At 43.2% G+C, this 15,665-nt stretch overlaps 2 protein-coding genes across 2 annotated transcripts in view; both read left to right on the top strand.

Moving 5' to 3' along the window:
* Window positions 1–13,751, top strand: part of Iqgap1 (IQ motif containing GTPase activating protein 1) — a 90,791-nt gene extending 77,040 nt beyond the window's left edge. Inside the window, exons 34-38 of the mRNA XM_010621104.3 lie at window positions 1,128–1,340; window positions 2,718–2,884; window positions 4,770–4,892; window positions 8,056–8,164; window positions 11,665–13,751. Coding sequence (XP_010619406.1) covers window positions 1,128–1,340; window positions 2,718–2,884; window positions 4,770–4,892; window positions 8,056–8,164; window positions 11,665–11,778 — 726 coding nt within the window. The 3' untranslated portion in view covers window positions 11,779–13,751. The remainder of the gene's footprint in view (window positions 1–1,127; window positions 1,341–2,717; window positions 2,885–4,769; window positions 4,893–8,055; window positions 8,165–11,664) is intronic.
* Window positions 13,752–14,199: 448 nt separating this feature from the next.
* The window catches only part of Crtc3 (CREB regulated transcription coactivator 3), a 124,868-nt gene continuing 123,402 nt past the window's right edge, over window positions 14,200–15,665 (top strand). The window contains exon 1 of the mRNA XM_010621251.2: window positions 14,200–14,386. Coding sequence (XP_010619553.1) covers window positions 14,200–14,386 — 187 coding nt within the window. The remainder of the gene's footprint in view (window positions 14,387–15,665) is intronic.

The following is a 15,665-nucleotide window of genomic DNA, read 5'->3' as shown; positions in this document are numbered from 1 at the left end:
GGGAGGGACCAGTCTTTATTGAGTGTCTCCATCTTAGATTTAATCCGTGTTCTATCCCTATTAGGTAAGTCTTTTCATTCCCATTTCACAGATGAGGAAACTAAGACCCTTGCAGTTTAAATGGCTTGCCTGAGATCATGGGCTCGTAGTGGCAGAACCAGACTTGGGTCCTTTTTGTCTGACCTCAGAACTTGCATTCTGCACCGTATGATACAGTGTCATCTTGAAATGAGAAGGAAGAGGAATATTGGGAAAGGGAAACCATTCTGGTGTTAGAGGAAGTATGAGTTTGAGCTGCAGCATTGCAAACACAGCATTCCTTTATAAACTTTTCAGAATAAGCTCCCAAAGTCTTAGACACAAAGCTCTGGAGTCTCTCAGCATAAGGTGATCACTGAAGTGTTGAGAGTAAACAGAGAAGTAGCCACAGGTCACTCAGAAGCAGCAAGTCCACAGTTAAGAGGCAAATGCATCACAGATGAGCAGGGTGACAACTAGGTCAAGACTTTGGACTCAGGGCGGGGAATGGGGATAAGCATTAGATCCTGAGGTGGAATTGCAAGTTAAGAAAGTACTCAGAGGAGGGCCAAGTGCAGACTGGAGGTTGGACAGAGATGTAAGAGAACGACAAGTGGTAACAGAAAGGTGGCAGAATCAGGGTGATTTGCAGCATGTCCGAAAACAGGGACAGCCAAGCATGATTGAATCTGAATAAGGTTGCAGAAACAAGGAACAGGGATTTAATGAGCACTTGTGTGGTGTTGGTGTAGTTAGTTACAACACTGAACAGAGTGTTTAACAAAATTACATTTTGTTAAAAATGTGTTAAAATGTAATACCCTCTGTAACCCAGAATGCATAAGACGGAATGAAAGATTATGTAGCCAAGTAGAAGACCTGGAGCCCAGGAAACCCTAAGGCAGTGGTGGTTTCCTGGGGGACCTCTCTTCTATGCTGCTTCACACAGTTTCTCATCAGGCCTCTGCTAGCAGAGCGGCGGCATTCATTCCCCCATTTTCAGGGTGGAACTGGACAACCATGTGAGTCCAGATGCAACAATGCTGTGTGCATCAGAGCTTAGGGTGAGTGTGGCAAACTTGCCAAGAGTGTGTTGCTCTCATGTGCAGGAAGCAGAACACCAACGGGCCATGCAGAGACGCGCCATCCGGGATGCCAAAACTCCCGACAAGATGAAGAAGTCCACAACTGCGAAGGAAGACAACAACCTCTCTCTCCAGGAGAAGAAGGAGAAGATCCAGACTGGCTTAAAGAAGCTAACAGAGCTTGGGACTGTGGACCCAAAGAACAGATACCAGGAGCTGATCAATGACATTGCTAGGGTATTGCCTTGGGAACAGAAATGGCCCAGCCTTATTTAAAACTGTTTTAGAATAGCTGCTCAGACCACAGTTTAGTTTCAATTCCTAGGAGATTCGTGCCCTCCCCTATGAGAAGCTGTTCCTGACTCTTTCTGGTCCTGAGATAGCCTATTCCTTATTCCATGGCCTAAATGTATAGGGAAAAGACCCTAGCTAGCACTTCCTGTATCGGAATTTAATTTTTGGCTTTAAAGAAGTCTTCATTACCAAGCATGGTGTCTTTATACCTGTAATCCCAGCTACTCAAGGCAGGACAGTTCAACACGTTTGAATCCAGCCTGGGCAATTTAGAGAGTCTAAAAATAAAGAACAATGTCTGGAAGCTGGGCGTGGTAGCACATTCCTGTGATCCCAGCACTTACCTGAGGCAGGAAGACTGTTGAGTTTGAAACCAGCAACGGGATACCTAACAAATTCAAGTCTAGCATGTACTACATAATGAGATTGTCTTAAGGTGAAGTGGGGTTGGGGGGGATCTTCAGATCTTTTTTATACCATGAAATGCAAAATTGGTTATCAGATCCTTGATTTGTGTTAATTATGTCAAGTGAGGAGCTCCAGTGTGAGCTGAGAATTTTAGGCGCCCTCTGATACTGCACTAAGATAATGCCATGTACACCCAAGAATTTGGTAATTATGCATTATAATTATTTTTCTCCCTCCTCTGCCATCATTTAAGAATTCTAAGCCTGCTTTGCATTTTCAATTCTTAAAATGTTGAAGTCTGAAAGTAGCCTGTTTCCCCATTGATAGAAGATACAAATGGAATGAGGTCTGAATTTTGTAATTTGTGAGCCCAGACAGCTGCCTGTTAAGGGTGGTCATAGGCTAAACGTGGTGGCACGTGCCTTTAATCTTCAGAATGCTGCCCGGGCCTCCCTGTCTGATCAGGAGCAAGCACTGAGCCTCCGGGGCCAGCCTGAGGCAAAAGTGCTAATCCCTGGGGCCCCAGCCATGAAGGGAAAAAGTCTCTTTAAATCTATACTTTGTCAGAATTTTAATCAGCACAGCAATTATAGAAGAATGGGAGTCAGGCAGAAGTAATTGGAAGGGGGCTTTGGGGTTAATCAAGGTGAGAAGTGGTAAGAACAGTTATCAAGAGAATGGCAGAAATGAGTGAGATCCAGGGCTCTGGCACATCTGACAGGAGAATTGCCAAGAGTTCAAGGTTAGCCTGAACTACATAACAAGACCCCCTCTTAAAATTAAAATTTAAAAAAAAGAAAAGATGCAGTCATGATCAAGGCAGCGTTAAGCATTAGTGGGTTCTTGTGTTAAGTAAAAAATGTCAAAGCAGCACAGTACCTATTTTTATTTTCTTTAATAATTATGTTGTAGGATATCCGGAATCAACGGAGATACCGACAGAGGAGAAAAGCTGAACTGGTGAAGTTGCAGCAGACCTTTGCTGCTCTGAACTCTAAGGCCACTTTTTATGGGGAGCAGGTGGATTACTATAAAAGCTATATCAAAACCTGCTTGGATAACTTAGCCAGCAAGGGCAAGTGAGTATTTCTTTTTATCAATCAAGGAAAAGAATTAGGGTGGGAAAAAGGAAGTAGAAGCAACCGAAGTGACATTGAAGATTTTCACTTAAAACATTTTACATCAATTTGTTGCATTAATTCTCTACTTGGCTTCTAATTGTTTGCATAAGTGCCAGATTCCACTTGTTAGTAGTATGTGGCGTCATTAATGTCTGTAGGGTTTCTAAGCATCCCTTGTTTCAAGTATCTTCTTGGCCATAGAAATTAAAGAATCGTGGTCCTAAAAGCTAGATGAGCTTCACAAGCTCCTAAGAAATATTGTAAGAGTTTGGGGTCCCTGGTCCCTGAGGGCAGGCTCACAGACCCTGAGGAAAGTCTGATGAAGGCCACTTGGGTGCTGGTCACAAAGTAGGACCATTTAGAAGAAACAGCCTGAAATCCCAGCAGTAAGGTGCCGAGTGCAGGTACTGTGTGTAAGGTTAGTTAATACTGACACCTAACATCTAGTTGAAACATGGAACAGTGCTGCACACCTGTAATCCCATCACTTAGGCTGAGACAGGAGGATTGCAAGTTAGAGTTCCACCTGGGCAATTTAGCAAGACCCTGTCTCAAAACACATGAAAACTGGGGATATAGCTCAGTAAAGCACCCCTGGGTTAAAAAAAACAATTTAAATGAATAGAACAAAATAAATGAATAGAACAATGAGCATCCACATCCCCTTACACCAATTTTTAATGCTTTGTTGCCTCTACCCCTCTCTGTGGCTTGAGTACTCTTTTTCTCTCCCTCCCTGGAAGAGTCCCTGGGGTGAGGCAGGGCTGATACTGAAGGGACAGGACCAGGCCATCTAGCCACCCTGTGGAACTGGCCCGTGTCCCTTCGACATGTCCCATCATTCTCTATATACTTCAGGTTCGACGTGCAGTTTCCCTCCCTAGGCCTGGACTGAACTGAACTATTTCAAGCATGTCTGGGTCCATTTAGTAAAGAGTGGTTTTTTGTTTTTAGGCCTTCTAAGCAGGCATAGCTAGGTCCTTGTTTCTCTTTAATGGCTGCATAGTATTCCACTGTGTAGACCAATAAAACACTATATACTAATCACCTCTTCATTTGATGAGCCTGTTTCCAGTCATTATTCTTAAAAATTCTGCAACAACTTCTTGTACATTTGCAAATATGGGTTTATTTTGAAAATAAATTCCTAGAAGTAGAATTTCTGGGGCTGGGGGCTGGGGACTTAGCTCAATAGTTCTGCTGCCTGCCTCACAAGTGCAAGGGCTCGAGTTTGATCCCCAGTACTCCCCGCCCCCAAAAAAGAATTTCTGGGTCTGAAGTTAAGTGCAGCAGTAATTTTGATATCTTCAGTCATCCTCCATGAGAATTACTCCCATTTACACTAGCATTTCTGCCCCATTCCTTGAAACCCTCCTGTCAGGTGTGCCAGAGCCCTGGATCTCACTCATTTCTGCCCTTCTCTTGATAACTGTTCTTACCACTTCTCACCTTGATTAACCCCAAAGCCCCCTTCCAATTACTTCTGCCTGACTCCCATTCTTCTATAATAGCTGTGCTGATTAAAATTCTGACAAAGTATAGATTTAAAGAGACTTTTTACCTCCATGACTGGGGCCCCAGGGATTAGCACTTTTGCCTCAGGCTGGCCCCAGAGGCTCAGTGCTTGCTCCTGATCAGGCAGGGAGGCTAGCCTTCAGAAATGCCTTATAAAGACAGCAGTATAGTTTTCTGTTTTGCAAAGATTGACTCTACAATCCTGACATTTGTTTGCTGTTTTAGAATTAGTATGAAACTTAGGCTTATAAGTTTTCCAACCTCATAGACAACATGGGCTCCTAGCAGAAAATTACTTAACACAAAGTGCCATCGTGATTTCTCACAGGGTCTCCAAAAAGCCTCGGGAAATCAAAGGAAAGAAAAGCAAGAAGATTTCTCTAAAATACACGGCAGCAAGACTGCATGAGAAAGGAGTGCTTCTGGAAATCGAGGACCTGCAAGTGAATCAGTGAGTAGCTCCTAGTTCACTTTGCTTTATAAAGTGACTTTCATTTTTGCAGTCAGCACGTCTTTGTCTTTTCTGTCTTTCCTACTAGCCATTTTATATTTTTTATATATTCATGTGTACTTTATATACAGAATCAGTCCTGCACACAGTTAATTTATCTGTCACAAGAAAGAACATATTTTCTTATTTGTGGGCATTGGTGTCATTTCCTGTTTGTGGAATATGTTCACCCCTGTTTGCCTTCACCCTGTCTTCATTTTTCCTTTTTTAAATCAGGAAGCCACTCTATTTCTCTAGAATCTGAACTCAGAATCAGTAAGAGTAACAAGAAGCAGCATTTATTGTATTGCACCAAGTCCAGGACGCAGGGTCTTGCCCTGCCTCTCCTTTTGGAGAAGCATTTGCTGGTTTTCCTTGTGGCCCATGGATTTAACACAGCCTCCTGCAGGTCCTGACCCAGCAGGGTTTTCAGGCCTTAATTGAGCATTCACTCAGTCAGCCTGTGACCTCGGGCTGCTGAGCTTTCTCCTCTTGTGTTTAAATAAGAAACTTCCAGGGCGTGAGTCTGTAGCTCAGTGGTAGAGCTTTTGTGCATCATGCTCAAGGGCCTGCATTTGATTCTCCAGTACCACAAAGAAAGGACATTTTGCATTTTTCTGATTCTAAAATATGTATTTGTTATTGAACTTAGAAAATATGGTGAAATATGAATGAAAATAAAGAACTTGTAATGTTGTAAGTCAGAAGTAACCCCTGAAATCCTTTAAGTATATTTTCTGCTGTGACTTTGTTCACATAAAAATTATTTATCTGCCCACTTACCTCTTAAATGTCATTTTTCTGATAATATATTGTGAATATTCTTTTTTTTTTTTTTTTTTTTCTTTTGGTACTGGGGATCGAACTCAGGACCTTGTGTTCAGGGGCCGTGCCACTGAGCCAAATCCCTGGCCCTCTTCGTGTTTTTGAAATCATCTTTTTAAATGGATACATAATATTCTCCATTTTAACCTATTGTGGAAACAAATGGATTTCGCCTTTTCTATTGTTACACTTGTCATGACATCTTTCTTTTCTTTTTTTTTTCGTACCGGGGATTGAACTCGGGTCCTTGCGCTTGCAAGGCAGGCCACCGAACCGCTGAGCTAAATCTCCGGCCCTTTGACATCTTTCTGTGTAAATCTTTTTACCCTACTTTTGCTGCTTTTTGAGATAGAATCTGGCTATGTTGCCCAGGCTGGCCTCAAGCAACCTCCTAAGTAGCTAGGATTTCTGGCATGATTATTTTTCCCCCAGTAGAGGATACCTCCAGAAATTGAATCTCTGTTCATAAAGAATAAAAGAATTCTTTTATTGTAAAAATATGTAACATAAGGAAACAGTTCAGTGTGTTCACAGTGCTGAGAAAGAATCCCTGGTAATTATCCAGAACTCTGATCCCCTTAAATAGCTGCCCCTCTCCTCTGCTCTTTGGCCAGCCTTTGGCAACCACCATTTTTCTGTCTCTGAGCTTAACTACTTTATTGACCTCATCTACATGGAATCATACACTGTTTGTCTTTTGTGCCTAGCTTGTTGCACTTAGCATAATGTCCTAGTGATTAGTCTATATGACGGGATTTCCTTCCTTTTTAAGGCTGACTAATATTCCATTGTGTGCATCATGTTTTGTTTACCTGTTCCCCCCGCTGATGGGCGCATGGGCATTCCCACTTCTTGGCCATTGTGAATAGCACTACAGCCAACGTGGGTGTGCAGACATCTCCTTAAGACCTGCTTGTAGCTCTTTTCACACGTGCTAGGAAGTAGGATTGCTGGGTCATAACAGTAGTTCCATTTTTAAGTTTTTGAACTTAATACTTTTTTCTGAAATTGTTGGAAAAATGTTAAACTCTTGTATATATATTGCCAAAAATGTTTCACTAGGATCTAAAGTGTGTATAAAGTGGCCATCTTACTACTTCTTGCCTTTGTTAAATAAGGTAATTTTTGTTTTTTAATAGTTTTTTAAAGTCCTTTCCAGGCATGATGGTGCACACCTGTAATCCCAGCCCTCAGGTTGAGGCAGGAGGATTATCATGAGTTCACAGCTGCCTGGGCTACATTGGAGATTGTGGCCAGCCTGAATTACATAGTGAGACCTTGTCTGAATAAAAATAAAAAAGAAGGGCCAGGGATTTAGCTCAGTGGTTCCGCTGCCTGCCTTGTAAGCGCAAGGACCTGAGTTCAATCCCAGGTACCAAAAAAGAAAAAAGAAAAATCCTTCTGAAATTTGCATTTCTTAGATTTCTAGTTGAGATGTTTGATTTTTGGAACAGGGTGTTTTTTAAATGTAGATTATATTTACTCTGGTCAGGTTTTCAACCTTAGTCTTTCTGCTTTTTTGTTTGCTGTGAGTTGTTTTGGTTGAACACTCGCTGTCTCATATATCATCTCTCCCCTTACCTGTGTCATTAGTTTGCATTGTAGTTCAAGTGCCTGTCTTATTTGTCTCCCTTTTTCTTATTTGCTACTGTGGGCTTAGAAACCACGTAACCAAATCCACTAGAAGTCACATAAAGCAGCACCCCTTAGAGGTGATTCGAGATTGTGTTTGGCATGTAGGCCCATTTTGGGTCACAGGTTCTTGTGAGCCCTGTCTGACTTCTGCATTGTCACACTTCTGTGTTCATGGAGGTGATTCACTTCCATGCTTAGGGGTAGAAATTTGGGGTGTACATCTGCCTGACAAGCACCATAACCCACCTCTGTTGTGCCATAAAGCTTCCTGGCACATGACGTGTTGAGTAATAGAGTAACAGCAGTTTCTCTTTGGTTGGACTCAGTGCCTTTGAATATACTGCATCTCTGCAGAAACCGCCAGGATCCTGTTTGTGTGTGATCCTGTTTGTGCATGCTCTGCCATACTCCTTCTGCCCTGCTCTCCTTTTCCTCCTCTCATTAGTGCCTTTCAGCCTTGACCACACGGAGGCCACAGGAGCTCTGTGTCCTCGTTCCAGGCAGTGGAGTTCAAGTGCTGGGGACAGGTTGCCACTCATTACTCTGGGCCTGCACCTCTGACCCCTTTTTTCCCTGTGAAGACTCACTCACCCTCTTCCCCATGCATACGGTATTGTTTCTGAGAACATACAGAGCATGCCTGTGTGTTGTTGTGTTTCAACAGGTTTAAAAACGTTATCTTTGAAATTGGTCCAACAGAAGAAGTTGGAGACTTTGAAGTGAAAGCCAAATTCATGGGAGTTCAGATGGAGACCTTTATGTTACATTATCAGGTGGGTGTGCCCCAACAAGAGCCGGCAGTGCTTTGAGGGAGGTGCTTGATTCTCCTCTGAGAAGGGACAGAGACCCAGAGGGGGAAGCCATCCATACACAGTAGGCTCAGCTCTGCCATGGTTTCCAGGTATCCGGTTTGGCCAGTGCGCCCTAGACAGAGGTGATAACCTCAAAATTGAATGAAAGATTAAGTACAGTATCAACAAACTGGAACTGTCATAGCCTTTCAGTGGCTTAAATTTTTTTTTCTTCATTTTAATTTGATATACCTAAAAGTTTGTATGTATTTCTGACAAGGTGTATGTAAATTACATCCCATCTTAAATTTTAAAAAAGAACTCTGAGGGCCGGAGATTTAGCTCAATGGTTCTGCCACCTGCCTCACAAGCACAAGGACCGGAGTTTGATCCCCAGTACCAAAAAAAAAAACCTCTGAATTTAATGTGGTGGCACACACCTGTAATCCCAGCACTCTAGGAGGCCAAGGCAGGAGAACTAAAAGTTCAAGCCCAACTTGGGGAAATAAATATAAAATATGAAAAAGGGCTGAGATGTTGCTCAGTAAGGCTCTACTGGGGGTGGGGATGACTGCCATTTTGTAGCATAATTATCCCTAATTTGTTCTTTTTGAACTATCTTAAGTTTTCCACATTGAAGAATAGCCGTGCACCAAGAGGATTCCTAAGCATATGTGTAAATTCTTTCAGCTTTGTCTATGTGGTCATATATAGGCCCCCACCCCTCTCTCCACTCCCTGGGACCAAACCACACCCCCGTGCATTTTGAGGGAACCCTGTACCACGAAGCCACACCCTGGCCCTCCATGCTCTTCTCCTTCCTCACTTTACCTCCCGTTGCCATGCTGTCACATGGGGTGAATGTGTGTGGCTTTAGTTACTTTATTGTCACTGGGAGAAAATACCCAACATTCACAAGTTAAAGGAGGAGGGGTTTATTTTGGTTCACAGTTTGTAGAGGTTGCAGTCCATGGTCACCTGGCTCCAAAGCAGGATGGGATGGCAGAGGAGAATCAGTTCATGGCTTGTCAGCGGGAAGAAGAGAAAAGGATCAAGGGCGGAGGAGGGAGATGACCCTTCCAGGCCACGCCCCCAGTGACCGCTTCTTCCCACCAGACTTTACCTGCCAGCCTCACACCCAGCTCTAAACCCATCAGTAGGCCAATTCAGCGATGACTGTCATGCACTTATGATCTGGTCACTCCCCACCAAATCCCCACCTATGAACAGATGAGGCTTGGAACATCTAGATCTAAGCCATAACAGTGCATCTAGGCTTTTTTTCTTTTCTTCACCCCCGCCTTCTGTACTAAAGATTGCACTGGGTTCATATCCCCAGCCCTTTTGTATTTTTTGTTTTGAGACAGTGTCTGGCGAATTTGCTGGATAGACCAGACAGAGCTCAAATTTGTGATCCTCCTGCCTCAGCCTCTCAGAGTGCCAGGATTATGGGCATGTGCCACCACACGTGGCTGCATTTGGCTTTTGTGCATGATGCTATTCCTTGGGTTTCCTTCCTCCCTTCCCCACTTAGTTCCCTGTTGGATAGTAAATCCATTGGTGCCTGTGTATTCCCACCCTGAAGCCTCCCCTGCCAAGCCACAGTTACTGGTCTCCCCTGTCCCACAGCAGCCCTGAGACATCCTCTGTTTACAGAGCACCTTAACTCATTTCCCTCTGCCCAAAAGTGTGAACTTTTTAAGCAGAGGCAGTTTGTCTTAGACTTTTCCTTCTTCGATGCCAGTACACTCTCAAAGCACCCTAGCTGCCAGTGTGAGATGACTGTGATGCATGTGACTGACTGAAGCACTTCCAAAAAAGACTTGCTCTCCCATTTCTCCAGGCACATAGGGGCCGGCCGGCCTAAGGCAGCTTCTCCCTTGTGCCCAGCTTTGTCCTGCATGGCATGACTGCCAGATACAAGATGACAGGTTGGGCACAGGGACACCACACCATCCCCACTCTCCTCAAGCCACTGGGTTTTCCAGATAATTGACTCGCCTTTGGGATCCCTGCAGCCTCTTTGGCTCTTGCTTTCACCTTAGCACTCCTGAAGGGGTCAGGGTACACAGTGAGGGCGATGGGAGGTGGCAGCCTTGGGGTCACACTCATGAGTCCAGTTCTGTTCTGCTGGGCTTGTTGTTTACGTCTCTGAACCTCAGGAGAGGAGCTTCTCTTAGGGTTGGAATGATTATGCTTCATAGGATCGCTGTGAGAACGTAAAAAGACCCTACCAATATGTACACGCAGGGCTGAGCTTGGGGTAGGTACCTATAAACATTTAGCCCTCTTCTTTCCTTGCTTTGAATATAGAAAAGCTTGCTCATGTGAAAGAATCTAGGAGAGAAACAGGATGTATCACAGTGGTAGAGTGCAGGGTTAGCATGCAGGTGGCCCTGGGTTCATTTTTGAGTACCACCAAAAAACATTTCAAATAGGTGTTTTTGAAACATTGCTAGCCTTGTCTCTTTCTGGTTTTGGTTGAGATAGGGTCTCACTATGTATTCCAGGCTAGCCTTGATCTCAGTAATCCTCTTGCCTCAACTTTGAGAATCCTGGGATTATAGGCATGCACCACCATGCCCAGCATCATTTTTCAGTGATTAGTACATTTCATCATGGATTGAAGTAAGCCTGTAATTTTAGCTACTCAGGATGCTGAGGCAGGAGGATCACAGATTTGAGGATAACATGACCAACTTTGTGAGACCCTGTCTTAAAGTTTAAAATTATTTTTTAAAAGAAGTGAAATGATTCTACTTTTTCTAGATTTATTAAAACCAGTGATGGGGCCAGGGGTTTAGCTCAGTGGTTCCGCTGCCTGCCTCGCAAGTGCAAGAACGCAGGTTCAATCCCCGGTACCAAAAAACAAAAACAAAAAACTGGTGAACTGTTGCTGACTTCTGAAATTTAAAAAAATTCTTTTTCATGGTACTGGGAATGGAGCCCAGGGCCTGAATGCATGCTAGGCAAGTGCTATAGCACTGAGCTACACCTCCAGCCCTCTGAAATTAAAAGGTTTACACACTAACCATGTGTGATAACATGCTTCTTTTTCTTTCCATGTTTGGTGTATCTTCTTTTTTCGGGGGGGGGTTGTTTTGGTTTTTTGAGACAGGGTCTCACTGTATAGTTGAGACTGACCTGGAACTCACTATGTAGCCCAGGCTGGTCTCGAACTCACAGCGATCCTCCTGCCTCAGCCTCCCGAGTGCTGGGATTACAGGTGTGCGCCACCACACCCAGCTGTGTTTGGTGTACCTTAAACACAGAGTGGCTCCCCAGTGCCTTACCCAGATGCCCATCAGTGGCCATATGTCCTCTCCACTTTGCTCCAGGGCTCTTGAATAAGGCAGGTCTGTGCCTGGCACCTTTGGTCTTGCCCACTTGACACTGGTCACACAAGGCAAGCCTCAGTCCTTCCTGCACTGTCCTTTTTTCTCCTGTTCCATAGACTTGTCTTTTTTTTCTTTTTTCAACAGGATCTGCTGCAACTACAGTATGAAGGTGTTGCAGTCATGAAGTTATTTGATAGAGCGAAAGTAAATGTCAACCTCCTGATCTTCCTGCTCAACAAAAAGTTCTATGGGAAGTAATTAATCATTTGCTGCCAGCCTAGAAGGACAGAGGGAAGAACCCCTTGGATCCCCTTCTGGGATCTCTTTTTTGCTTACTGGAAGCTAGCACCAGCGCATGACAATGCCTCACTCAGTCTGATGCCTCCCAGCGCCTCATTTTAATTCCCGTCTCTGGTAGACATTTGTCAAACTCTTTTCACCGTGAAATTGTGTTTTAGGCTTAGTCGACCTTCTGGTGCCTTCATTTTTCTCATACTTAGGAAAAAGTGGAAACCCCACCAAAATCTCTTGTGATTGCAGCCTTTGAAGCAGCTTTGCTGGCTTGTATGCTTTGGTGTTTGTTTTACTCAGCAACAAGGACAATGGAATTCAAATTTCGTCACTTTGAAGTGGGTGCTCTTAGCAGCAACAATAACGTCAGGTTAGCAGCGGTTACTCAGTTGTCCTTTGGAAGTGAAGCTCCTTTGTATTTCTGTCCCATCAGTAAGATGTATGTAGCAGATGGTTGATTCTCACTGTTGTGTTTTCCTTTGTGGGAAGGAGCTAATGTCAGTCACTGTATTTCTCTATTGTAATGAAGCAGTTTTAGAGGGGGGAAAAAAGATACCATTTTTAGAATGTCACCATCAGATTTGGGCAATGCTGTTAGTGCACAAGAACGGCCCAAGTGTCTTGTTGATCTAGTTTGCTGGATTGGCACAGGGCTGGGTGCCCGCCTGTTTCTAGAGATTAACTCCATTGAAGGACACTGCCCACCCATCCCTGCAGTTAAGTATTGGGCATTAGGGTAGAATATAATGGTTCTACAGTCTGTTCTGTATCTTAAGATTTCCTTATAAAAGCATAGATTTATTTCTTAAAATGTGATACAAATTTTAAAGATTTATGTAATGCTTCAAATGCCTTTAGAATATTCTAAGAAAAAAGTTTTTAAAAATTGGTTTATCTGTATATTTGAACTCTTAAAACTTTCTTATTGCTGGAACACTAGGATCTATCTACAGAGTTGCAGAGAGAATCCTGCCTTAAATAGCTAAAACAAAAACAGCCAACCAATGTTATACTTGACATTAAAATCAAAATTTCTTCCTGTTTCTTTTTTCTTGCTGCTCATATTTGTGCCTTTATTTTATGAACACAAATTTTCTAGGCTTCATCAAAGACAGTTTAGTTCTAAATGTTGAATTTAGAAAGCTTTTGTTTTTGGATAAAGTAATAAACTTTTTTTAAAAAATGTTTATACAGGAAAATAGATTGAAATCATGCCACTGGACCTCCATTTTCTTTGATGTTTTGGTTCAGTATTTTATCATAAAATTTTAAAATCTAGAATTAAAAATTGTGTTGATATATATTTAAGGCCAATAAACTGTTTTAATAATAAACCATGTGGTGCATGCCTGTTAACAAAGGCAAGTCCTGGAGAAGTAGTTTTCATCTGCGTATCCTGGTGTGGGTGCAGCCCAAAGGAAGGAGTCTGTGTCACTACCTTGACATTGGTTTTGTTGTGTTTTGGAAAACTATTTTTTTAGTAAACATTTCCCCCAGATTAAAAGATGTTATCATAGCCAGCATCAACTCAAAAACCAGGACTAACAAAAATATATAAACCCTTTTCCTCAAAAGAGGACACCCATCCCAAATGCTTGTTCCCAGCGCCACCTCCAAGTTTGTAATGACCAAAGTTTACAACTCCTTTAATAAAATATGATGTTTCAATTACTTGTCAGGATTATACAGCCCTGAACACAATTTCTAAGGCAAAATAGCCTCAAAAAAATGTTAAGAATTTTGATGACAACCCCAACAGGCACTGAAGCCTGTTGAGCTGTTAGTATTTGTCAGCTGTCCTGTCCTGTCTCGTCTTCTCCTGCTCTGACCTTCTCTGTGACCAGCCATCCTGACATTTACCATGAACTTACTTACTCCCAAGGATTCTCCTACCCCTCAGGTTGTTCATACACACAATTGCCTTTGTATCTCTGAATGAAATAAAAGGTCATTTGTTCCTGTTTGTGTTTATTTTTCAGCTTCATTGTTAGCAATTCCCACTAAACAGTGTTGATCAGATTGAGATTTAATTATTAAAAACCAGAGCAGAAAACAATCCCTAAAGGCTTCTAAAGGAATGAACGACCACATCTGCCATCAAATCACACAATATTTTGCAGAAAATATAAATCACAGAAAATAAAGTGACCTTTATTTTTATTTATTTTGGGTTTTTTGAGACAGGGTCTCCCTATGTCGTTCAAGCTGAACTTGGACACGTGATGTAGCCCAGGCTGCCCATGAACTAGCAGCAATCTGCCTGGCTCTTCAGTGACTTAATTTGCCAGTTTTGCCTTTTCTAATTCATCACCATTAGAGCAGCCTCGATGTAAAAAGGGAGAAGCCTACCGATGCTGCTTGATTCTGATTGAGGGCTGAAAGTTCAGAATGGCGGCAGAACTCCATGCTGTACTGAGCGTGGCTCCATCCCTGCCGCCTCTCAAGGGCTCTTTTGTGAGGTGGGAGTTACCAAAGAAGGCACAGGCAGAGAGGGAGAGAGCCTCATCAGCAGGCAGCCTTGTCCTGAAAATACAGGAGGAAGGACTTTCTGACAAGTCCTCTGATGTCCTCTGTGGTAAAGTAGTGGTCTGAGTGGATTCCAGTGACACCAATTCCATCCACAGATTCAGAAACTGATGGAAGATGGCCAATCATCCTCAGTCCCACCACTGTCCAGGGTCCAGGGCACAGGGCTGGAAGGAGATGTGGGGGGAATCAGATGTGCAGATAACCCGTAGGCTGCTCAGAGGATGTGGGGGTCTGAGGAGATCAACCCCATGGTCAGCAAGATGCAAAGCAGATCCCAGGGACACAGCCATAGCAGACGGCAGAGGGGACTGTGGACCTAAGGACATAAGCACCAGGCCACAGAGGACATAAAGAGATATAGCTCCCTGCCTGTGCATGGTGGCCAATGTGGTCACAGTCACTGAGATAAGCCTTTATCCACTGGAAAACAATAGATGTGCATAAGCATTCTGTCCAAACTGTGTTAGAAAATTAGACTTCATGACGAGTTGGAAGCGGAAGTTTGTGAGTGGCTACAGGGGACACTCCTTTCATCCTGAGAAGTGACCCAAGATGGTGGCTTTCCTGGCTGGTCCTGAGCCTCGGTTTCTCATCATGAAACAGCTGCAGCTGTGGTAGGTTTGTTTCTGAAAGCTGAAATGAGCATTAGTGACAGTGCTGCAAAAAAAAAAAAAACAAACGAAAATTACCTGGTTTGGAAAAGGATTTATTTATTATCCAGTCTTTAGATACCTACCTTTCCAGAACTTGGGAAGGGGGCAAGGGCTTTATCATGACTTTTTAGGTGACTGTTAGTGACACTCATAACCTTTTGACTTTAGAGACAGCTTGTTTCATTCAGTACACTGCAGATACCTCGGGAAAAACAATCCTTTAGCACTATAATTTTTCCCATTTATCTACATTTTAGGTATACACTACAGTTACATTCATCATTGGGATCTTGTACCTTTACATTTTTAATTATGGAAAACTAATAACAGCCTGACAAGCTCCCACGTGGCCACCAGCCAGTGCCAACAATTGTCCACATAGGGTCAAATCTATATTGCTTCCCCTCCACCCACTCCCACCTGAGTTACTCTGATGGTGTGAGCCTTTGCCCTGATACATTCCCAGCCCCCTCCCCTTTTGCAAGAGGGTCTCAGTCACTATGTTGGCCAAGCTGGGTTTGAACTTTGGATCCTCCTGCCTTAGTTTCTAGGAGTGTGGGGATTATAGGTATGCACTACCTTGCCTAGCTTCTTCCAATTTATTTGATACTGATTCTGTAGAATCACTCGGGTTCTTATTTTAAAAACTTTTTTTTTTTTTTTTTTTTTTTT

The sequence above is a fragment of the Fukomys damarensis genome, unplaced genomic scaffold (assembly GCF_012274545.1).
Source record: "Fukomys damarensis isolate Sample0158 unplaced genomic scaffold, DMR_v1.0_HiC HiC_scaffold_7, whole genome shotgun sequence".
Classification (NCBI taxonomy): Eukaryota; Metazoa; Chordata; class Mammalia; order Rodentia; family Bathyergidae; genus Fukomys; species Fukomys damarensis.
This window is presented reverse-complemented; position numbering and strand designations above follow the sequence as displayed.